We start from the raw sequence: 26,248 nt of genomic DNA on the forward strand, positions 1-26,248 counted from the left end.
TATCGTTCTTTCAACGGTAGATTTTGAAATGGCATTACCCTGATTACGAAAAGTTTCATTAAAAAGCCGCCTCACATCATTGTACGACCTTAGTCGATCATCCCATCCTCTCATCATCAAAAGAAATATGCGTTCTCGTTCTGAAAGACTTGCCATATTGACAAGCAGAAGTGGTAAGATTTAATCTAATCGACTAAATTAATATTTGGATCAATTCAAAGTTATTCTAAAGACAGTGCTGAAGAATAATAATGAGCACGGAATGAAGTGCAATTAAGTCAGCTTACAACTAGCTTCAAACTGTTTCTTAATAATTTTCAAAAAAATAGAGGAATTTCAGTCGAGTTTGCGATTCACTAAACTGTAATGAGTATTAAATGAGTAAATGGAAGAAATAAACATCGAACAGCAGAATACTTCAAATAAATAAATAACGGAAATAAATCAATCAACGAAATTAAGACAAGCCAATAGGAGCCAATGCCTGGAAGTTAGTCGCGCAATTATTTTTACGAGTTGGCTGGATCATCCTCCGATCTTGTCTTAGTTGGCTCGATCATTCGGACCTTGCCTTAGTTGGCCGGATCATCCTCCGATCTTGCCTTAATTGGCTAGATATCTTACTTTAAAAAACTCGATAACTTCGGAACAACTTATTCAAATTGGATCAAACCATAGTGCTTCGAAAAGGTCTGAAGAAGAGCTATAAGAATATGCAATAAAAAATTGGGGTTCCATTTAAAAAATCCGAGGTGACCTTGTCCTGATCTTGATGACGCTACCCAAGGTCAAATTGTTAAGATTGGTAAATAGATCTTTTTCAACGCTACAACTTTTGTTTGAAACATTTTTTTATAAAGTATATATTTTTCGAAATTTTCAGGGGTCTCGGGTTTTTTTCTTCACCCTGTATAATAATGTTACTTTCCGAGATACGAACTTTTCGAAAAATAGATGTAAATGTCCGTGTATACCCGTAATACGTTATGCACAGCGCCTACCTCACACGATACTATGCGCAACACATCCTCTTCGAATTTCTTTCGAATAATAGGCGATTAATACCGATACGAAGAATATGTAATCATAAAACATTTCAATATATAATAACGTTATTAATAACAATCATAGATTTATACACAACAATATTTCTATGCTTTGTCTTTATAAAAAGATATACGTATACGCTCTATGAAAGTTAGATTTTATGTATGATAAGTTTGTGTGTCTATTTTTGTAGTGGTTGACATAAGTACTACGACGGAAGTGATACATGAATTGCAAAATCAATCATGTTTATTAACGCGGCGTTTCCATCGAATCTATGACACGTGAAAAACGCCGCATTCATGAAATCATACGTGATTGCATAATTATATCTAATATGATACTGATAACGTAATTATTTTCACGCACACGCACCACATATACACATACACATCTACAATCGTGAAAGTGTTGTGCCGTCGTATTATTGTCATATCTTCTTTCCATCCTGTTTACTTTCGATTTTGTTATAATTCTAATAATAAATGAATATCAAGTGTCATAGATGTTACAGTTATGTGAGCTATTTAAAGTGCTGGAAAGCAGCCACTTTGTGCGACGCAAATCATGAGTAAGCGTAATATGTACATTTCATAAGCAGTAGTACAAGCTAGTGTCGCAGTAAGTACCCATCGTTTCACGACGTATCATTTGTGAGCGCAAGTTTATAAGTACATATTGCTTTCTCTCTATGTGTGTGTTTAAAACTTCTTTTAATACATTCTTTGTTAAATACATAAGTATTTATTACTAACTGATATTATTATTTTATATTTATTATTATTATTTATTATTATTACTAACTGATATTATTATTTTATATTTATTATTACATATCTTGTCATTCTCTATTTTATATTATTGGAATTGCAATAGTTCGTCGAGTTATCAGTAATGTGATAATATAAGGAAAAATGGAGCGAAATTGAGCAGAGTTAAATTATAAATTATATATTAGGAGTACAAATAAGTTTCCGCCGTTTTCTATCAAAAATTAGGCATTTATTGTAAAAGAATGGTACATTACGTTTTATTTAAAGTATTGTCCATCACTAGCCACTACTTTTTCCCATCTTTCTGGTAGCATTCGGATACCACGTCGGAAGAACTCTTCATCTTTTGAGGCGATCCACGAATCGATCCAATTTTTAGTATCTTCATATGATGTAAAACGCTGCTTAGACAGGCCATGTGCCATCGACCGGAACAAGTGATAATCGGAAGGGGCAATGTCTGGTGAATACGGCGGGTGGGGTAGGACTTCCCAATTAAGTGTTTCCAAATAGGTTTTGACCGGTTTTGTAACATGTGGCTGAGCGTTGTCATGTAGGAGAATAATTTTGTTGTGTCTGGAGTAGTAATGGGTGCGTTTTTCCTTGAGTGCTCGGCTCAATCTCATTAATTGTATTCGGTAGAGAGCTCCAGTAATGGTTTCGTTCGGTTTGAGCAACTCATAATACACGACACCAAGCTGATTCCACCAAATACACAGCATGAGTTTTTTTCCATGAATATTCGGTTTGGCTGTCGATGTTGAAGCATGGCCAGGTGGTCCCCATGATTTTCTCTTCTTTGGGTTATCGTAGTGGATCCATTTTTCATCACCAGTGACTATACGATGCAAAAAATCCTTTCTTTTATGCCTGGCAAGCAGCATTTCACACGTGCAAAATCGGCGTTCAACGTCTCTCGGCTTTAGTTCATATGGAACCCAATTTCCTTGTTTTTGAATCATTCCCAACGATTTTAAACGATGTGAAATTGCTTGTTGAGTTACTTCTAATGTAAGTGCAAGTTCTTCTTGCGTTTGGCACGAATCTTCCTACAATTATGCTTCCAATTCCGTGTCTTCGTACACTTTCGGCCTTCCATTACGTTCTTTGTCTTCCACGTCAAACTCACCGTTTTTAAACTTTTGAAACCACTTACGACAACTTCTTTCACTTAAAGCAGTCTCACCATATGCTTCTACAAGTAATCGATGCGCCTCAGCTGCAAATTTCTTCAAATTAAAGAAGTAAATCAAAAGTTCCCTCAAATGACGCTTATTTGGCACAAAACTTTACATTTTTGCACGAAAAAATTATGTGATGCTAATACGGAGTCACTAATACTTCAAAGTTATGTTATTACCAGATGTTCAAACTTACGATATTACGTTTAACATCTGACAATTTCAACATAACCTTCTGGTGGAGCCATCTTTTGTCAAACGGCGGAAACTTATTTGTACTCCTAATATAATAATGATTAATAATCAAAGAAAATTTTTACTAATTTGAAGAACAAATATATGTAGTTATTTCAATTTCAGAATATCTACATACGTAAATATAGAGCTGTCTTTCCGTTTTCACGACATTAATTTATTCTGAATTCACTACATATTGTTACGTCCTAGAGGAGGAACGCAACCCTTTCGTTCGCGAGTAAGGTGAACCTCGTTCATACACGCGTATCAGTGAACGGGTCAGGGACCCGACGGGTCCCTTTACTCGGGCACCGACGTACGACGAGCGGTCCGTTTTTCGGTCAGGGACGCGAATCCCTTTACCGGGGATAGGACCATGAGTTGACTGCTGGAAGGGTATATGTGATTTTGAAATCAATTGGAAAAAGAATGAAATATAAACAGATTTATTAAAATGACTATTATAACAAAATGAATTACGGCGCGGTTTAATACAGTTGAAGAATGTCTGTGTATGTGTATGTGTGTATGTATGAGAAGTGAAAGAAAGGAGGAATAATAAAAAAAAAATAATAGGTAGGAATATGAGTAAAGAGTTAGTCGGGTGAGGGAGGGCGTGAGTGGTCGGGTGAATTTAGGGGAGTGGATAGTTCGGAGAAGGAAACTGGTGAATAAGATATCGAAGGGGTTGAAGGCGGGGACGCGTGTGTAGGAGAAGAAGGCGGAGTACCAGGGGAAAAACGAGGAAGAAGGTAAGGGGATAGGAGTGTAGGATCCGGGTGATAATCAGTTCCTAACGCTATATTAACTATGGCTCGGAGGTAGTGGATCTGAGACGTAAGTTGATCTGGATCGCTAATATCAAAAACTGCCTCAAACGTTCGGAAAACGTGGTGGAGGGTTACTCCTATGTTGTAATAATGACCCACTAAAAACGGATTTCAATAATATGGGGAATTAATAAGATGGTGGTAGAAAAGGTAGAAGCAAAAAAAAAACAGAACTTACTGCTGACTCCTATTATCCTGAAGGTGAGCAAAAATAAAATTGTTGTTTGGTAGCTCCTGCTCGGTAGGTTAAGTTGTGCTCGTCCACTCCCTTCCAATTGTCCAATTATGGCACAATAGCACTGATTCTAACTTTTTATTTTTGTCCCCAAAAAAAAAATAAGACAGAGGACGTAAGAGTATGTGTAGTGCCGAAACAAAACCGAAGACGAATTTGAGTCTAAGGACGCGTTTTTACAGGTCTGACTTTTGAATCTAGAATCTATGTGAATCTGCTCTTTTTCCTGTCTCTCAGAATAGAAGTAATGGAAGAAGTAGAAGTAGTGTGTCGCAGAGGCGGATTACCGCGGTTTTTATAGTGATAATCGGAGGCAGAAACTATCAGGATGGGTAGAGAGATAGCCTTTGAGGAAGGGGTGAATTGGTCTTAGTGGGAAAAAGTCTCAGCCATTAGCAAAGTTAAAAGACATCGTGGGAGGAGACAGTTAGTTTTTGGAGATATGAATATGGAAGGGCTAAAGGGTGGAGCGTGGGTGTCTCATAGTTTTAGGTGGATATATGATTGGCTGAATGAATTAGGCGCGACAAGCGTGGAGGTAGTGGATTCTTGAGATAGAGAAATGTATACAAGTGGCCGGCTGGAAAAATCAAAATGCCGTAAATCAAAGGCTGAGATCAGATTTTACGACTATCAGTGAAGTAAGCTTTGTTGGTTGACTGATAGGGCACATATGGTTTTGGATTGGGAAGATATAAGTTTCAAGTTTTAGAGCAGGAATGCTCTGTGTTGCTTTGTTTTACTGAAGGTTTGTTAGCGCGGAGTTTCAAATTTTTATGGCTAGGACGACGGACACACTTGGCGAACACTATCCAGATATAAACTTTAAACGAAGACGTAGATTTTTACAACAGGGCACTGTTTCATATGGAATTTTCCCGAATCGCCTTTCATTTGGCGCGACGGCTGTTCGCCAGATGGGTCTGTTTCCTAATTTATATTTATATATGTATATATTCCTATTATAGTTATATTAGGAGAATATAAATCTGCGAGAGGAAAGAATTTTTACTAATTAAATCTACAGGACGTAACACCCCCTGCCTTAGACAAATGTTGGGGCCGCCAACATTTGCCTACGTAGTGTATTGTTAAAATCGTATTAATTGTGTGTAATTGAGTGTAGATTGTAATATAGTCGATTTGATTTCGCAATTAAAATACTCATTTGTAGCTGATATGGTCCTTGAGTTTTCACAGATGTGTTGTTTTATTGCTAGTCAGCGCAAGGTGGCAGGTTTCGGATCCTCTTTTTTTTTTAGTCAGGTAGTTCGTGTTTCGGGTTGCAGTATGGTTATCCCTTTTTGCGGTTAGAACCTGCTAGGTTGTCTGCTTAAATATGTTATAAAATAATCTGGAAAAAATACTTCGAGGAGATTGACGCAATTATTCGTAAATCATCTGATAAATATAATTAGAAAGAGCTTAATTATAATAATTCGTGTTTGTTTAGAAGGAGGAAAGAGAAGGCGACCACCAAAACCCCTTCCTTCCTTTTTTCGTCCTTCTATATATATATATGTATAGAGAAAAAAAGAAAATAATATTGAAATAGTATCTAATAAAGAAAAGGGAAATTCAGTGTTATACTTTGTATCATCATTATAAATTATTATAAATATTTTCTTTTCTCTCTTTTTTTTATTATTTTTATTACAAAATTTTTATTTATATATATATTTATTAAAATTATATATATATATTTTTTTTGTGTATGATGTATAATACGATATATAGTATAAATGCATGTGGTACGTAATACAGTATATATGTAACATGTAAGAATGTGTGTTAGTGTATAAAAGCATAAAAGTATGTAAAGTGTGCGAGTATATAAAAGTATAAAAGTATATAAGCATATAAGAGTATATAAAAATATATATATATATGAATATATAAAAAAAAGGATATATAAAAGAAAGATATATATATATATATGAAAGTATATAATAGGTGTTATTATAAGAGTATATATTCCTTATATTGAGGGAAATGGCCTGTAATTTTTGTTTGTTTCTATAGCGAGGTTTATCGCTATTAGGTCCCTTTTCAAGTCCGCGAGTCCTATTTGTCCGGGCCGTTCTAAATAGAGGTCAATGTCTGCCCCTGTTTTCCCTACAGGTCGCTTGATCACCATGTAACCTATTTCGTTTTCGGCAAGTAGTTTGGTAATCTCTATTGTCTTTTTAGGCCAGCGGGCAGCAGATTCTACGGATCTAACCCCGTGTAGTCCACAGCCTATAGCCTGCCATGCCATTAAGTGGTATCGTTGCGGTAGGTTGTACAATTGTGTAATTGGTTTTTTAATGATGCGTCCCCAATCATCCAGGGTGATTACGGCAGTAAAACCACCGACATGGGTAATGGTTCCGCGATACCACTCGCCGCAATCTTTTACTGCCACGACGAGTCCAGTTTTGACTGGGTGCGGAAACATGTGGTATTTCTTCGCGTGTCGTTCCATCTTCCATTTGATCTCGGCTTGTAATTCCGAGACTTCTTCCCGGTTGAACTGGAGTTGTACCCAGAAGAGTGTGGAAGATTCCACGTGGGTGACATATACTGGAAGTCGCCCACGGCACAATTTCTCCGTGTTGATATGTTTTATTGCCATTTCTGCTAAATTGATAACAGTGAAAAAGAAATAATGAGGCTTGCAACGATTGACCTTTACGGTTTGAGAGTGAGAGAGTAAGTAGTAGTCTCCTTTTGAGGGAGTGAAGGACGAAGACTATGATATCCAGTGCTAGTAGTAGGACTACTGTGGTTCGGTGGTAATAGGAGGATTACTAGATCCAGCATTGAGTTCTTGTAACTCGGTGAAATCTTTATTGATTTTGGTGGTCTTCTTCCCGCCGATTAGAATTAATAATTGTGTAAGAGAGTCCCAGAGAGCTCCTATTAAATAACAGGAACACCCATATATTGAGTGTAGTGCTAAACCATGTAAAATGGTGTCCAGTAATAGTTTAATAAACCGAAAAATAAGGAAGATTCCCATTATTCCAGCACTAATGTTGCCGAAAATCAAAAATCGTCCCCAGATTTTGTTCCAAGTTGAAGTGGCTAGTTTTTCTAATGAAGCTTCGTCTAGAAGGTTTGTAAATGATCCTCCATGGATCGTAGCGCTGTGGCCCATCATTGCTCGAGCCATTGTATTGAGAACGGCAGGTCGTTCTGCTGGGAATAAGATGTGATCTTTGAATTCGTCGAGATCCGATTGGCTGTAAATGCCGCTGGTGGCCAGTGCTCTAGGACTGGTGTATTTCCATTCTGGTTTAGTCATAGGTTTCAAAGTTGTTGGCGGAATGGATTTTATCGGATTTGGCATCATTTTGTACCAATCTTCTCCTAATTGGTACATCACAGGTGCCAAGGGGTTGCAGTTGACCTGTGTTCCTTGGCGAAGCAGTAAGTGAGTTTGTGGTGCTAAATAATATGTTTCATTTTCTCTTATTACCGGAAGTTGAGTATAGCAGTTGAGCGTTCGAGCTACTTGAACTTCCACTGGTACACATTTAATGATGTGTATTACTTCTCCGGCTAATATCGAAGTATAACCTGATGCTTTCATGAAATGATATACAAATATATCTGGAGATTGAGTTGCTATCGCCAGTGCGTTCTGTAGCATTTTCTGCTCGAGATAGCATTGCTGATATAACATATTCCTGTAAAGCTGATTTAATTGTGCTCGGAAATGTTTTTCTACATACACGAATTTGGAGTTCATATATGTAAAGATATCTGTGTTTGCCGGGTTGTGTATCTTTTTGAAGATACTCAGGTCAGTGAAGGTTTCAAAGATAAACAGTTTCGGGTGCTCCGTTTTTACTAAGGGGTAACCGCAGGCCTTTACCTCGTCTCTACTTGCTAGAGCGAAGGTAGTATCCTGTGTAGTAATAGAATATACCGTTTGGGATCCAGCATCAGTGCTGTCTTGCATTTTGATAGCGTATCCGTCGAATAAAACTCCATAACTGCTCCCTTTGCATGAATCATCTGGTATGGTATCCCAATAAGTATTTCCTCCTTCGATATCGACGCAATGTGCGGCTTTTAATTCGCAATAAACCCCTGATCTGAGCACCACTTGATTGGCGTTAAGTTTTACCGTTGCACTGTATTCTTGCATTGTCTTACCATTACAGAATGGAAATCGTTGGCTTGCAATAATTGCAATTTTAATTTGGTGGAGTTGACCTTCTGTGGCGGTATGTCGCATTCTTCGATAGTGAGAAGCGATACGGTGGTTATGTTGGATGAAGCTGAACCGCAATCATATCCGATTATTCCCTTGATAGCGGGAAGATATAAGGTGAGAATAAGCAGAATGATCCCACGATGCATCTGAAATTGTGATTATCCTAATCATTAAACTTTATTCTTGTTTACTGGAATGATGTAAGATATCCGAAGTCTATTAGGATGAACGATACGGCTGTTCTTTTGCAATTTGATTCTGACATTATTTCTGTTTATTATCTCTAATACTTCGTGTGGCCCAGTGTATTGATCTCCGAATTTTCCGGGTTTAGGTCCCTTTAATAAGAAGACATAATCTCCCGGTTTAAAAGTCTGAGGATTAATTTTTTTATCGTAATAGCCCTTAGATTTTACTTTAGCGTCAGTCAAATTGTCATTTGCTTGTAATTGCATTTTGTGTAATCGAGTAAATAGTTGTATCAAGTAATCATCATATGTTTTTATTTTGTCGTCTTCGAGTAATGGTTCGTTTGACGGCATTCTCGCGGGTCTACCGAAAACTAATTCGTATAGTGTGTGTTTAGTGCCTTCATGTATGCAAGTATTGTAATTTTGTATTGTTAAGTCTACCCATTCATCCCATTCCTTTTCATTGGTTGCGTATTGTTTCAAATATTCTCCTAGTGCGTGGTGAGATCTTTCCAAGGAACCATTTGATTGTGGATGGAAGGCAGTTGTACGAAACCTTCGTATTCTGTATTATTTTGCTACTTTCCTTATTAGATCGCTGATGAAATTTCTTCCTTGGTCGGTGAGCACAGCTTTAGGTGGTCCAAAAATAGCGATAAATCTCTTCACAAATTTATCGGCTATTGTTGCAGCAGTTTGATCCGGTAATGGTACGGCTAAGCTGAATTTACTTAGTTGATCTTGCATTGTGAGAATATATTCGTTACCATTTTTAGTACGTGCTAATGGTCCTACTATATCCATGGCAATTTTATCGAATATCCATCCTGGAGTATCCGTTATTACCATAGGTTGTTTAGTTTTTACTCGGACCAATTTCTTTAACTGGCATTGCAGACATTGTCGAATATGACGTCGGACATCTGATTTCAGATTTTCCCAATAATAATTCTGACGAATTCTGTTGTATGTTTTAGTTACTCCTCTGTGACCTCCTACTGGAGTGCAATGCATTTCCTGAAGTATTGCTTCGCGTATATCTCCTGGTGGATATTTGATCAAACCTTTGCAAATAATTATTCGTATGGCTGAATTCAAGAATCCTGTTTGAAATTTAGTTTTGATATCGTTCCATGGTACATTCAGAATATATTCGCTCTTGGCTACACTTATACTTGCGAGATTCATACTCTCAGCAGTCTGTCGCAAATTGGTTATTGCTTGTGTTATATTTTTTAATATCATAGTTGGGCCTTCCTTCTGATCTTCGCTAATCGGTAATATAATATGATACCTCTTATTTCTTTTTATAAATTTTGCGATGCTTATTGATAGATTTGTAACTTTCGGCATTTCTTGTCTTTCGAATAATTTATTTCCTCCATCATCCACAGGATTCCCTGAGATATCTGTAAAATATAGCAAATTATCTTTGCGTAGGAAATGTAAATCTCTGGAGTCTATCAAATTGCTTTCTTTGCTTTGTGATTTCGTATTAATTGTTGCAAGTGGTTCGCAGTCATTGTCTTCTTCGTCCGTGTCCTCAGGTAGAGGTTTCGGCGGTAGGTTTTGTTTCTTCGGTTTTACGACCTTTTCATATGGTTCGGCTGTTTGGGTCAGCTGTTTCGCTCGACTTCGGGTCATAATAGCCCGAGAGGCTTCGGTAGGTCCCTGTGCAGAATCCCTGCATTCAGTATTCGTAGGTCCAGGCATATGGACCAAGGCCTCCACTGTTTGTGTTTTTGGTAATTCCATTGTTTCTCCGTCGGTCAGTGGCGAAATATTCTCGAGAGAGTCTACAGTCAGTGCGCGGTCGTCGGAAGGATGCGTGTCGCGAACGTTCTCCTCGGTTGATTCCTCGATATGTGGGTGATCATTTGTGAGATGTCCTTCGTGACCGTCTTCTTCGTGTGATTCTTCAATGTCGCTATCTTCTTCAAGAAGGCGTTGGATAATTTCTGCATCCTTTGGATCATTTGGATTTAATTTGCTTCTTGTATTTATCATCTTGCAATCCTTTGAAGGTGAGTCAATAGGATTCCGTGACAATGCATCCGCATTTACATTAGTTTTCCCGGCCTTATAAACTACATCATAATCATACTCAGATAATTTCAATCTCCATCGAAGTATTCACATGTTCGCATCCTGAGCGTTCTTAAACCACATTAGAGGTTTATGATCTGTTACAAGAGTGAATTTTCTTCCATATAAATACGGTCTAAAATGCTTAACACAATATATTATTGCTAAAGCTTCCTTTTCGTAAGTATCATATTTTATTTCATTCTCACTCAGGGTACGAGATGCGTAAGCTATAGGTCGATCCTTATTAATAACTCCTTGAGATAGAATTCCGCCTATGACATAACCGGATGCGTCGGTTGTTAAAATAAATGATTTTGAGAAATCGGGGTATTGCAGCACAGGTTCCTTACATAATTCGTTCTTTAGTATTGTGAATGATTGTTGCTGTTCTAATCCCCATTGGAAAGGTATTTCCTTTTTTAATAGTTGTGTTAAAGGTCTTGATAATTTAGAAAATTCACGAATAAATCTCCTGTAATACCCCGCTAATCCCAAAAATTGTTTAATATTTCTTGGTGTTTTTGGTATTGGAAATTCAGTACAGCTTCTAGTTTTTTAGGATCCGATTTCACTCCTCCATTGCTAATCACATGACCTAAATAATTGACTTCTCTGCGTAAAAATTGACATTTATCGGGTTGTAATTTTAAATTAGCTTCTTTGAGTCGTTGCATTAATTTTTCGAATTTATGTTTGTGTTCTTCTAGAGATGATGCGTATACTACAATATCATCCAAGTAAACAAATGCTTCCTGTCCTTGTATTCCCGATAAAACGATGTCCATTAATCGCTGAAAAGTTGCAGGAGCATTTTTTAAACCGAAAGGCATACGATTAAACTCATAATGTCCAAAAGGTGTGATAAACGCGGTTTTATGTCTATCGCGAGGATCCATTTCAATTTGATGGAATCCTGAAGCTAAATCAAATACAGAAAAATATTGAGCTCCACCGAGTTGATCTAGGATGTCGATTATATTAGGTAACGGATAAGCGTCTCCAATAGTTTTATCATTTAATAAACGAAAATCCAATATCATACGCCATCGCTTATTGCCCAATTGATCTGCCTTTTTGGGTACAATCCAAATTGGAGTATTATATGGCGATTGAGAAGGCCGAATAATACTATTGGCTAATAGTTCTTGTACTTGTTTGTCAATTTCTTGTTTGTGAATTTGAGGAAATCTATATTGTTTTGTATTAATTGGATATTCGTCTATAGTCGGTATGCGATGTTGCAGTACGTGCGTCGAAGTCAGTTGTTCTCCAGGCAAATAGAAGCAATCTTGATGAGATTGTATTAATGCAATTATGCTACTAGTTTCGTTTTTATTTAAATGGTTAAAATCCATTAGGTCAAATAGTCTGTCTAATCGTTCGTCATCATGGTTGTCGGTTGAATTTATTTGGAGAACGTTTGTATGCAACTTTGAATTAATGAAATTGTTATTGAGATAAGTGGCAGTGTCTATATCGCACTGTTGTTTTGTTCCGTCGTATCGTTGAGACGTGTCAATGTTTCGTCCGTTCGTCAAGAAATCGGCTGCTGCAGGCTTTCCAGCATTTGTAGTTGAGACTGGGAGAGCTAGAACTGTCGTATTGTTATTAGAAGCGTGATTACATTTAAATTCAATTGCATTATTTTGGTCGGAAGATTGTAAAGATTCCTGGTTACGAGGGAAAATTGAAAGATCAATTACTGGCACACAGTTAGCATCATTTATAATATTTTCATTTCTATCTGTATAATTCTCATTGCATTTTTTAATTTTTTGAGTTTTAACATTTTCATAGGAAGCCTTAAATACTCCCTCTTGAGTTTCATTAAATTTTGTACATATCTTTTCAGTTACATTTAAGAAATTATATTCTGGATAATACGATTGTATCTTATCGTGTGACTCTTCTTCGATAATATATATACTTTCATTAGTTTTTAGAGTATTTTCCTTAGAGTTATTATATATTTCAAGAGATTTTTCCTCCTGGTTACCCACTTTCTCCCTTGGACGAGGAATCTGGAAATTGTCCCCTTGGTAGGGAGGATCGTGGTTTGGATAGGAGAATTGGGAATTTTTCCTTGAAATCTTATCTAAGTCTTTGCCTAATCCTACAAGAAGAGTCGATTCGAACTTTTTTGTTGATTAATTTTTTCTTTTTGTTTAATAGGAGCATGGAAGGTCGCTCCTTGCTTCTTATTCTGAATTTTCGTCACTAGGCGGGGAAGTTGAGATTGATTCCCCTTTTCAAAATTTTTGTTTTCAACATTTCTTGATTCGACAGGGGTTGCGAGATTTTCCTCCGGTGAGTTAATATGTATATAATTAAATGTACCTTGGCCGTCGCATGATGCCGCATTGCGTGGTTCTCTTTCTTCGCGGTCAAGAATATATTCCCCTTTATCTTTAGGTTTTTCGTTATCTCTATTATTCTCAATATTTCCATCTTTAATATCGTTATCCTTCTCGTTATCCTTTAAAATCGCGGGTCGTATATTGATAGTTGGTATTAATATTTCTATCTCAGTATCCAAAGAATTAATTACGTTAGTGTAAGCCTTACCGTCAATATTCTTTATTAAGCCGGTTGATTCTACTTCTACACCTTTTCCTATAGTTATCTTGGGTAAATATCCCTCTTTAATATGCGGATTTCCGATGCGCACGAAAAACAATGCTTTAGAGTGCGCAGGAATTATTACAGATTCTTGTGAATAAAAAGGAATTTTAGTGGTTAAGACTTCTAAGTGACCTTTTGAATAATCAATTTTAGCTTTAGTTTGTTGAAAAAAATCGTTGCCTAATATCCCACAAGATTGAATAGGAAAATCATCGGAAATTACATGAAAGTCAACAGGAATTCCCAAAATTATCTTAGTAATTTTTCCGATAGTGTACACGGGTGAATTATTAATTCCATTTAATTTTAATATATGCGTTGAATCTAAGTCTGGAGTTCCTGAAATGCGAGCTTCCTTAATAAAGTTGGGTCCCGATCCTGTATCTAACATGAAAGTTTCAAAATAACTATTTCCATTTAAACTTAACTGAACAGTAGGCACGCAGCTTTCTTTATTCAAATTAATTTCTACCGGTCTAATTATTGGAGCTCGATTATTGTGTTTTCTGTTAGTGCAGTCATCACTGGGCGCCCCGATCCGTCGGCTCCCCGGTTCGCGCCCGCCGTCGGAGACCCTTGAAAGTTTCCCTGTTTCTTACGATTATTTTCGATTCTCAAAATGCAATTTTCTATTGTGTGCCCCGTTTCCTTGCAATATCTACATTGATTTGCTAAATCTTGTGTTGTAGAATTGGAAGTATTTTCCGATGACCGATTTTCGCGACAATTACGAGCACTATGTCCCGTTCTATTGCAGATTTGACAAATAATTTGGATGTTATTTCTCGGAGAATTTCTATTAATAACTTGTCTTTCTCTACATTGAGATGCTTGATGTCCACGTCGCCCGCACCATTGACATACTTCGTTATTAGGAATATTATTCCGATTAGGATTTGAATAACAATTCTTCGCGTTATGACCTGGTTTATTGCACATTTGACAAATAATATTAGTAAAATTAGAGGAATTACCTCTATAATCTCTAGAGACGTGACCAGGTCTCTGGCAATTTTGGCATATAACCTGCTGATTATTAAGTGAACGGCAATTTTGAGCAGTATGACCGGGTTTAGAGCATATTTGGCATGAGACGAAATCGCTTTGTACAATTTTTACCGGCTTTTGTCCGATAGTTTCTCGGAATCTACATTTATCTGCACTATGGCCCCGTTTTTTGCAAATTTGGCAGACTAAGATTTCGGTCCCCAAGGATCTTGTTGTATTTTGTAATATTAGGTTACATTTATCTGCTGTGTGACCGGATTTTTTACATATTTGACATAAATCTGTATCGACTTGAAAACCTTGCAACCCACGTATTTCGAAAATATCCCGTAATTCTTTTTCAATTCTTAAAGCTTCTTCTACAGTTGCGGTTACATCTAAATTTCTGGCAATTCTTTGCTTTATTTCAGGCTTCAGCCCTCTGATGAAACTGTGAACCAATTCATTTTCTAATGATGTTTTATAAGAGCGATCTATTGCTCCGTTATTCGTGGTTCGGTGTGCCTCTAATATACGTCTGCCTATTGCTTTCGTTCTGTTTGCATATGTGAGTACCGTTTCATCGGCCCGTTGGTAATTTCGTCCTAATTCAACTTGTAATTGCATTAAGCTTTTAGAAGAGCCGTATACATGTTTCAAAAAATTTGTTAACTGGCTAATCCGCGAGAAATCCTGGTCTTGTACAGAATGACGAGCGTCGCCAGTTAATCTAGTTTGAATTATTTTAGTCAAATATTTTTCGTTTTTGGGCGGTAACATGGACTTTGCTAATTCGCATCCTTCTATAAAATATTCTACAGGTAGATTTTGACCATCAAAGAAAGGAACAGCCTCTACGGCATATCGTAAAGTAGCGGAAGAGTTATTTGTTACTACGTTATCGTTCATGGTTTCTGTGGTTGTAATAAGTTCTAAATTAGATTGTTCTCTATGATTGCTTTGTTCCGTAAGATCTTTTACCGTAAGTTTACTGCTGGGATCAATTTCACTATCTGTGACAACCAGACGGAAAGAATATAAGGAATTATCAAAAGATTTATACCGCGTAGATTCAGCGCAAAAACTAGTTTCTTCGACAGATACTTCTGCGATAGGACTCGGGGGTTTATTAATTCTTTGAGGTGAATGAGTTATACCAAATGCGCTGAGAGAAAGTGGGCTATCACTCAAAATTTTCCGGATAGTTGAAGTATCGACGTCAGATGTAAGAGCAGGAAATGTTTCAGTGGTATTAGTGGTAGTTTGTTGGTTGTGTGGCACGAATGGTGTAGATGTATGTTGAGGTTGTTCCGATGATTCTAACTCGCGAGGACGACGAAATGGTGTATTCTCGACAGCTCCGCGGAAAGTTTTTTTCACCTCGTCTTTATCAGATTTAGACCGCGTATTCATACCCCTTTTCAACAGTCACTCTTATCATCCCGGACGAGCCCCCAAAATTTTGGTATGTTACGTCCTAGAGGAGGAACGCAACCCTTTCGTTCGCGAGTAAGGCGAACCTCGTTCGTACACGCGTATCAGTGAACGGGTCAGGGACCCGACGGGTCCCTTTACTCGGGCACCGACGTACGACGAGCGGTCCGTTTTTCGGTCAGGGACGCGAATCCCTTTACCGGGGATAGGACCATGAGTTGACTGCTGGAAGGGTATATGTGATTTTGAAATCAATTGGAAAAAGAATGAAATATAAACAGATTTATTAAAATGACTATTATAACAAAATGAATTACGGCGCGGTTTAATACAGTTGAAGAATGTCTGTGTATGTGTATGTGTGTATGTATGAGAAGTGAAAGAAAGGAGGAATAATAAAAAAAAAATAATAGGTAGGAATATGAGTAAAGAGTTAGTCGGGTGAGGGAGGGCGTGAGTGGTCGGGTGAATTTAGGGGAGTGGATAGTTCGGAGAAGGAAACTGGTGAATAAGATATCGAAGGGGTTGAAGGCGGGGACGCGTGTGTAGGAGAAGAAGGCGGAGTACCAGGGGAAAAACGAGGAAGAAGGTAAGGGGATAGGAGTGTAGGATCCGGGTGATAATCAGTTCCTAACGCTATATTAACTATGGCTCGAAGGTAGTGGATCTGAGACGTAAGTTGGTCTGGATCGCTAATATCAAAAACTGCCTCAAACGTTCGGAAAACGTGGTGGAGGGTTACTCCTATGTTGTAATAATGACCCACTAAAAACGGATTTCAATAATATGGGGAATTAATAAGATGGTGGTAGAAAAGGTAGAAGCAAAAAAAAAACAGAACTTACTGCTGACTCCTATTATCCTGAAGGTGAGCAAAAATAAAATTGTTGTTTGGTAGCTCCTGCTCGGTAGGTTAAGTTGTGCTCGTCCACTCCCTTCCAATTGTCCAATTATGGCACAATAGCACTGATTCTAACTTTTTATTTTTGTCCCCAAAAAAAAAATAAGACAGAGGACGTAAGAGTATGTGTAGTGCCGAAACAAAACCGAAGACGAATTTGAGTCTAAGGACGCGTTTTTACAGGTCTGACTTTTGAATCTAGAATCTATGTGAATCTGCTCTTTTTCCTGTCTCTCAGAATAGAAGTAATGGAAGAAGTAGAAGTAGTGTGTCGCAGAGGCGGATTACCGCGGTTTTTATAGTGATAATCGGAGGCAGAAACTATCAGGATGGGTAGAGAGATAGCCTTTGAGGAAGGGGTGAATTGGTCTTAGTGGGAAAAAGTCTCAGCCATTAGCAAAGTTAAAAGACATCGTGGGAGGAGACAGTTAGTTTTTGGAGATATGAATATGGAAGGGCTGAAGGGTGGAGCGTGGGTGTCTCATAGTTTTAGGTGGATATATGATTGGCTGAATGAATTAGGCGCGACAAGCGTGGAGGTGGTGGATTCTTGAGATAGAGAAATGTATACAAGTGGCCGGCTGGAAAAATCAAAATGCCGTAAATCAAAGGCTGAGATCAGATTTTACGACTATCAGTGAAGTAAGCTTTGTTGGTTGACTGATAGGGCACATATGGTTTTGGATTGGGAAGATATAAGTTTCAAGTTTTAGAGCAAGAATGCTTTGTGTTGCTTTGTTTTACTGAAGGTTTGTTAGCGCGGAGTTTCAAATTTTTATGGCTAGGACGACGGACACACTTGGCGAACACTATCCAGATATAAACTTTAAACGAAGACGTAGATTTTTACAACAGGGCACTGTTTCATATGGAATTTTCCCGAATCGCCTTTCATTTGGCGCGACGGCTGTTCGCCAGATGGGCCTGTTTCCTAATTTATATTTATATATGTATATATTCCTATTATAGTTATATTAGGAGAATATAAATCTGCGAGAGGAAAGAATTTTTACTAATTAAATCTACAGGACGTAACAATATATTTGACAGAAAGAAGAAGCGGCATCAGGATTAACATAAGAAAATCACTGCATTAATTATAAAGTGTGTTTTATTTTATATATTATTTTATATATCATGGTTCGAGAAAAATATTTCATTTTAATATTTTTCAGAATGATGCAATTTAATCCCTTGAATGTTATAATGTTACTCTATACAACTTTCATTGCTCTTAACTTTCCACAAGGTCCGATAACTCCAAAAGAAGTAGAAGTGAAGGAGAAGATTGAATATTTGTTAAAAGAAATAGAAAATGGAGAGGAATTTGAAATAGAAGAAGTAGAAACTTTAGATTTTTACAATACATATGAAGTTCCAGAAGCGAAAAATATTGATTTATTAGAGGAAAATGAAAGAAGAGAGTATCTCCCGGAAGAAGTTATTTGTAGCTCCGTTGAATCAGGAATATCAAATGATTATAAAAAGCAAGCTGTGGAATACTGGAAGAGCAATAAAACAGGACCAAGATCGCTTGAAGGAGTTAAAAGAAGATACAGAAAGTAACATCGATGCGACAATTACGACGATGCACAGTGGGTCAAATGGGTATTTTCGTGGACAAAAATCGCTAAACGGCGTTAACGGTTAATTCTTAACCGATTTCCATGCTTTTTTTTAAATTTACTCGCGATGAATTGCTCTACAATTGTATCGAGCCCGATTTTTAAATTAGACCCTCTATTCAAAATGGCGGATGCACAAATTTGTCAAATGTATAAAACCTGTAAATGTATAATACCTGTAAAATATCGAAGATTTTTGGATCGGACAAAATTTATACGGGCTTTTAAGACCTCTGAGATACATATGTAAGATCGAAATTCTCAGTTTTTGCCAGTGCACAGTGAGCTGGCGACCCACCATTTCGTGCCAAAATTCGGTAACTTGAAGATTACTCGTCGTATGGACATGGAATTTGTTATAAGGGGTTTTTTAGGTCCCTGATTTCAAAAATAACGTCAAAATTCAAAATGGAGGATTCAAAATAGCGTATTCGCCAAAATTTTATCGGAATTTCATGAAAAATGCATATGCAGTCTTTATAGGTCGTTTATATATCCTTTCGTACGTACGTATGTAATATGTAAAACTTATATACACGTAAATATACGTGCATGCGCACACACAAACACACACAGACAAATATAAAATTTGCATTCTATTTATATCTAAACATAGTTACATGTATTAAGAATTTACTTTATATTCTGTTAATATTAAGCAGTTTAATATTTATAGCAAAAAAAATATCTATTATTTTGGTAAAACAATTTATGTCTGTAGATAGCCTACAAAAATGTAGTTTGCAGAATCTACCACGTGGAGGTTACAGTACGATTTTAGATCCCATATTACCTATCGGTAATTCGAGGTACTTGTTTATCGTGAGTCCCCTCGCCTCTCACGAATGGGGGTGCTTGTTTATCGTGAGTCCCCTCGCCTCTCACGAATCGGGGTGCTTGTTTATCGTGAGTCCCCTCGCCTCTCACGAATCGGGATGCTTTTTTTATCGTGAGTATCCCCGTTTCTCACGAACATGTCTAAATAATTAATCATCTTCATTAGATAATTCTATATCCAAATCACGTAAGTTTGACATCGAATTTGAAAAATCTGTGTTATTAGATTTATTTTCGCAATCATCATCATCGCTTATTTCCTCCATATTTTCCTTAGGAATGTCAAAAAGTTCGATGACTTCTGGAGGGAAAAATAATTTTTTTTTACTTCCAACTAACCTTATTATATTAATAGTTGAGATTACAGGATCTGATGTATCCATTGCTCGAAAAAATATGTCTTCCAAATTAGCTTTACGACAATATTTCCTACTATGAAATTGCCTGTATCTTTTGTAATCTTTATTTCTGGCCTCTGATGCTTCTTCACCAAGCATACCTACTGGCAATATACTAAAACTGATAATATCGGCTCCGTGAATTAAAATTTTATGCAGTGATGAAGGCATTGGATACCATGGATAACAAGATACATAGAGCTTGGCTGTACGATCACATAACTCTTTAAATCGACTGATATTTATTGGATATTGAGAAGACAATGTTATCAAAATTGTCCTAGAATTTGCAAGTAATTGCCGATCTAATTGAAGACAATCAGCGAATATTTCTAGATTTTCGAAAGCCCTACGTGCAGTATTACCATCGTTGCTTGTACCGCAACCACATGGTTTCGGTTTATCTACTTTTAATCCTAGTTTATCCCATAGAATTTTTTGAATTGCTTTTTTTCGAGCCTCACATTCAACCTTGTCCTTCGTACCTCTGATCTGCCATTTTTTAATATCTTCTCGATATGAAATATGTAAGCTACATTCAAATATCTTTATTCAAGCATGTAACGGTTGTATTCCATACTGAAGTGATTTTGGTTCTGGTATAAAAACTCTTGTTATATTAGACAAATTGTTAAATTCCTTAGGAGTTGCGTGACAAATTGGACACGTCTGCATCGAACGAGTACCTGTTATTGTATTTAAAACTTTACCATCTATTAAAGTCATATGTAAAGAGAAACGTACTTGTATTTGGCAATCTGCTAAGTCAATCGTACAAACACGTAAATTTTTTATCTCATCATCCATTAACTGCTTTTGTTTTAAAATAATATCGGTCGATTCTTTTATAAATTCTAGTTTTTTTGGACGGCAAACCCTTGCAGACTGTGTCATACGATTATTCCATACTATCATGTTAGAGGATGTATTCAAACGAAGTGGGATAACAGATGTAACAAATAAATTTTCATCATTGAAATCTTGCCTATCTTTATAGGCTTGTTTATAACAAGAATGACCCGTGCTTCCATCGAAACCCCAGGAACAAGCTAATATGGTTTCCATGACAATATTATCGTTTTTACGCATAATTTGAAGTATTACATCTTCTTGCATGCTCACGATTCGTCGAGCAGTGTGATCTAGTAGCGATTGAAGAGTAACTTCAGCAATATTTTCACTAATAGATACTTTATCTTTTGATGGCCTACATTGTGATTTTACTTCTAATATCATCATAGGTTGGCCATATGTCTGCACCAGACAACTTACTTTCTAGACGCATATTCGTATATACATTTTTTGACAGAGAATTATTTAAAAGAAATGCCAAAGCTTCTTCGGGAGTCTTCTTAATTATTATTAAAGAAGAAGCAGTATCCAAAATTTTCTTAACTTTGTGCGGACGTTCTGGACTTTTTGAAAGTTCATCTAAGACTGCTTGTAAATCTTTTTGTCCTGAATGCTTTGCAGCATCAATAACATTTTAGCAGAATCATAATTACATTCAGCACTTATTTGTGCAATTTCTCGTTTTTTGGATTTAGAAGATTTGTTTACGAAATCAAGAGATGGGCACCCTGGACCAGAATGTGAAACAGAAGGCACTGGCTCTTTTATTAAAGTATCAGTGTGAATGTTGAATATCGAATCAAGCCATGCAGAATTATTTTTTTCAAATCTGGTCTTCTTCCTTTGAGCATTATTAAATTTTGTATTCCGTTTAGTTTGAAGAGTCGCTATACTTTGCTCTAACTTCAAGAGATTGTCTCCCGTTATATTTACATTAAAAGTACTTAACTTGTTTAAAATGTAAATGACAGCTACATCAATATTTGTCTTTTCTGGAATTAAATCTAAAATATCTTTTTTTGTAAAAGTTGCCATGTTTGATAAGAGTGGCGACAGAGCACGGGGATCACCGCGCTGACAGCAATCTATTCGGACGGACTTGAGCCGTCGATAGTTTCTATGTGAAACAGCGTACAAAATGTAGCGAGCTATAAGAGAGAGAAAGTGCCACAATTGGCGATGGACCGTGCAAAAAGATCTCGAGACGCGCGACGCGCTTGCTTTTATCCCCAGGCGAGATTTCTTCCCCGAGTAGACCTTATGCGGCGATGCGCCGCGCTACGACGACCGACTGGGTGAAGGAGTGGCGGTTAGGCCGATCGACGTCGCTGGCGACCCTTTCGGTTTCACCGCCCGACCGGCGCCAGCCGCTTGCGGGCGGTGTCTCGCGAAATTTAAACAAAAAGGCGCAAAAATGCGCAAGTTCTTTTTCAAGCGGACATTCTGTAGAATACAATGATATATTCATTTTTCGAAAAAGCCGTGGAACTTTGTGGAACATGCGATAAATAGATGGACTTACATCTAAAAATCGATACATTCCAACATTATTTATTTGATTTTTATATCTTAAAAGTCATATTACAGCCTTCACTGTTTATAATCTTGGTTTTCTCATTTATATAGATGAACAAAATCATATATAGACTTCAGGATGTAAGATAATTTTAGATAAAAAAAATATTATACGGATAACCGAAGGATATCATTTCTATACAATTTTAAACTTTCTACTTTTATTAAGGACAAACTAATTATTCAATCAATATGCAATTCTGGAAATAGTTAATTTCAACTGCCTATTTTACGAAAATTTTAATGTTTTATCGATATTTTGACCTTGGTTTTTGGTCACTTTTTGGAGTATCTCAGCCCACAATGCGATGGGAGGACCAAATCAGTGCAGGTGGCAACAGAGATGAAAAATTAAAAAGAATTTCTGAATATACAATAAACCGTTTTAATGAAGCGCTTGAAAATAGAATAATTATTCATGACATTGACATTGCTCGATGGGCTTCTCGAGCACAAGAAGAGGAAAATATGGTAGGATTCAAAACTTCCGAAACAAGGGTAAAAAGATACAAAACTTCATATGATATCGTCTCTCGAAAAATAACAAAATTTGTAACAAAAAAATCATTGTTATCGAAAACAGATTTAGAAGATAAGTGTAATAAAGGGTGTCTTAAAGTGACCTGACATTTTAATTTATTAATAAAACATATTATTTATTTGAAAAGTACGAATGTTTTTACTTTATTGTTATAATAATAACATAATATAATAATAATAACATTTTATTATAATAATATAAGGTACAAATATGAAGGTTATGTGTGAAACATAACATCCGATAAATGGCCGCCTCGATCCTGTTTGCAAACGTTCATTCTTTTGACAAAATTTTTAATGACATTTTGACATAATTGCGGACTAATTTCATTAATGGTGCGTGTCATTTTTTCCTTGAACTCCGGAATGGTTTGTGGATCATTGGCATACACTTTTCCTTTCAGAAAACCCCAAAGAAAGAAGTCCAATGGCGTTAAATCGCACGATCTTGATGGCCAATTCACATCGCCGCGGCGCGAAATGACACGACCATGAAACTTCGTCTGCAATAACTGCATTGTTTCGTCCGCAGTATGGCAGGATACGCCATCTTGTTGAAAGAATATGTCTTCCAAGTCCATGCCGTTCAATTCTTTCCATAAAAAGTTGGTTATCATGTCACGATAAGGAACACCATTGACGGTAACCGCATTTCCCGCAGCATTCTCAAAAAAGTTCAGTCTAATCACTCCTCCAACCCAAAATTCGCATCAAACAGTGACTCGTGGTGGATGCATGGGAAGCTGTTGGATCACTTTTGGATTTTCGATCCCCTAAATTCGACAGTTTTGTTTATTCACGTAGCCATTAAGTTGAAAATGCGCCTCATCGCTAAAGATGATTTTCTTCGAAAAATCACCATCGATTTGTTGATGCTCCAATATCCAATTGGCGAATGTACGGCGCTGCTCATGGTCTGCTGGTTGCAGTTCTTGTGTCAATTGGATCTTGTAAGCATGCAAATACAGATCTTTCGTCAAAATTCGCTGCACAGAGCATCTTGAAATGTCCAATTGCTGAGCACGATGGCGAATCAAGATGGAAGGACTTTCGTCAACACTCGCACTTACTGCGGCTATGTTTTCATTCGATCGACCGGTACGAGACGGCCACTGCTTTTCGCGGTCAAAATTGAACCACTAACCTCAAATTTTTTTGTTAAATGCACCATAGTGTTGCGAGATGGTGCGTTATGATAACCAAAAGACGTGAGGACTTTTCGAACCGTCTCTGCAAAATTTTCACCATTTTTATAGTGAATTTTCACAATTTCTATGCGTTGCTCGATCGTGTAATTCTTCATGACTAAACCTCAATACTTCCTGATGCCAGTTGTCAAAGATTAGTACTCTACGTTCGCCATAAAAAAAATGGCGCGCAATTTAAAATGTCAGCTCATTTTGAGACACCCTTTACATTTATTGAAAATATAAAATATTATATTGAACGATACGGCGTAGACAATGTTTATAATTCGGATCAGAGTGGATTCCAACTTGAATTTCACTCTGGTCGTACTTTATCCCAAAAAAGTCTAAAAAATATAGAAGCTGTAATACAATCTACATCAGCAACCACACACAGTTATACTATACAGCCGATTATTTCTGCAGATGGTAGACTATTATCGCCTCTTTTTATTAATTTAAAGGAAGTAACAGGAACATTCGGTCCTAGAGTAGAAGAAACTATGTTCAAAGCACCTAATATTTTTGTTACGGCTTCTAAATCAGGCAAATTAACATCGAGTCATATAAAATCTTTGTTGAAAGAAGTATTTTTTCCGAATGTTGGCCTACAATCCGTATTATTATTAGATTCTTGGAATGGACATTGTCCCAACATAATTGAGGAGACGAGAACAGATTTTGCAACAGATATTGTTTTCCTAACAATTCCAGCCGGTGCAACAGGAAAAATACAACCGTTAGATGTATACGACTTCCGACCATGGAAAAATTTTATTAGGCATTTTTCTGATACTGTTATGTTAGTAAATCTTGCAATTGATCTTCATGCTAGAAATAATATATTGAAATTGCAATCATTAACGCATCATCAATTCTCGTCGCCCAGATTTCAAAATTGATTTAAATATGCCTGGTTTAAAAGTGGATATATACAGACTAGACCAACAGAGTTTCAAACACCGGTTGAATTTTGCTTTCAAAATGATTTAAACATAAAATGCGATATTTGTGGCCAAACTGTTATAATTACTTGTTCTTGGTGTAAAAAATCATTGTGTATGACACATTTTTCCATAATCATCACCTTTCCAACGAATATGTACCATAAAAATAATACAAATTCATTATTCGCGCTCGTGTTCATATGCAAATTGTGTACTGTTTCTTTATCACATATATTGTTAAATATATATTATTGCCAGTATTATTCTTCCACAATTTATTATATTATTCCTCTTTATCCTGTTCTTCTATATTATTATTGCGTAATTAGTATTAAGCTCTTCGTTATATATTGTTTAGCAATTGTTAATGCTGTGTTATATTTTCATATCGCACGCTTGTTCTTTCTTGCAGAGGTAATAGAATCTCTGTTTCCCTATGTTTCATGCATTCCGACTTTATTTTAACTCGTCTTGATCGTGTGTCGACTTGCCATTACAATAAACTTACTTATTTCAAGAAATGTACAAATATACATTGGAAATTTCTGTACAAATAGCGACGCTGCACACGCATTTGCCACTGTTGCCACATATGCACATTTATCTGTACTCACTGTTTTTTTTTTTTTTATAATATATGGCATATTACAATTAATTCGTTTTCATCTTGCAGTAGGATAAATTATGCACAGATAGTTATTAAGCATAGCGCAACTGAAGAGAAAGAACGCCACGTAACAGTACCTACCTACTCGCACAGTTCAGTGCCCATCACGATGTCATCGTACTGTTTTTCTAAAAATTGAATCGAGGAATCATACTATTCATACTATTATATATGGATGGATTGGGAATTCAATGCTCTTTAATTTTTGTTCTTACAAAATTTTTGAAATTTGCAAAAATAATGAGTGGAGGGGGGAACGGGGAGTGTAAATTTGATATTTTGAAAAATTTGAATTGACAGGTGCAAAGAGCATCAAATACTGTAAAACTCTTACATTTACTATGTTTTCATATCTCTCATATTTTAGAAGATATTTGATAAAAACGAAAAAATCCGAGGTGATTTCAACCCCTAAACCTCGAGATAAGCACATATAAAAAAAATACGTGTCTAATATTTTTTGATCCTCTACAACATATCCAATGCCCATTCAAATCGGTGAGGGACGCCCCGATCGTTCCCTTGTCAGACCACCGCGTATACCGCGTTCGATAAACATTACCATATCAATATCTGTGAGTAGTTCAAAATTAAGTTTTGTATATTTTAACATTGCGTCCCACGTGAAACCTGGCAATGTGTAACAATATTAGGTCGTTAAATATGAAATGTCCGATTTCCTCGAGTACTAAATTCGACAGTCGATATTTCTGACATTTTATCTTTACAGTCCTTGGTTCTTTCTTGTGAAGGTACATCATCACTCTTTCAAACGCATGTTTTGATTTGTGATTATTTTTCGAAATGTCTTTGTTACAGCAATCTTTGTGTAACCATGGATAAGTTAAAAATTCGTTATATCGTGTTATTTTCGAATATGAGTACCGTTG

The 26,248-nt window shown here is 36.6% G+C and overlaps 2 protein-coding genes across 2 annotated transcripts; both read left to right on the plus strand.

The window, feature by feature from the left end:
* Positions 1–17,785: 17,785 nt before the first annotated feature.
* On the plus strand, positions 17,786–18,917 carry LOC105181437 (uncharacterized). Its single transcript, XM_011138193.3, has 2 exons — positions 17,786–17,834; positions 17,906–18,917. The coding sequence occupies exon 2, from the start codon at positions 17,907–17,909 to the stop codon at positions 18,294–18,296; it is 390 nt and encodes a 129-aa protein (XP_011136495.3). The 5' UTR covers positions 17,786–17,834; position 17,906; the 3' UTR covers positions 18,297–18,917.
* Positions 18,918–23,996: 5,079 nt separating this feature from the next.
* Positions 23,997–24,668, plus strand: LOC112589001 (uncharacterized). The gene has a single exon (XM_025300520.1). It carries the CDS (start codon positions 24,248–24,250, stop codon positions 24,644–24,646), a length of 399 nt encoding a protein of 132 aa, XP_025156305.1. The 5' UTR covers positions 23,997–24,247; the 3' UTR covers positions 24,647–24,668.
* The last annotated feature ends 1,580 nt before the right edge of the window (positions 24,669–26,248 follow it).

Source organism: Harpegnathos saltator, unplaced genomic scaffold (genome assembly GCF_003227715.2).
Source record: "Harpegnathos saltator strain DR-91 unplaced genomic scaffold, Hsal_v8.6 scaffold373, whole genome shotgun sequence".
Taxonomy (NCBI): domain Eukaryota; kingdom Metazoa; phylum Arthropoda; class Insecta; order Hymenoptera; family Formicidae; genus Harpegnathos; species Harpegnathos saltator.

Bases quoted from the DNA above. Each gene is read 5' to 3' on its own strand.
- LOC112589001 (XM_025300520.1), top strand. From the start codon at position 24,248: ATGTTCAAAGCACCTAATATTTTTGTTACGGCTTCTAAATCAGGCAAA.
- LOC105181437 (XM_011138193.3), top strand. From the start codon at position 17,907: ATGATGCAATTTAATCCCTTGAATGTTATAATGTTACTCTATACAACT.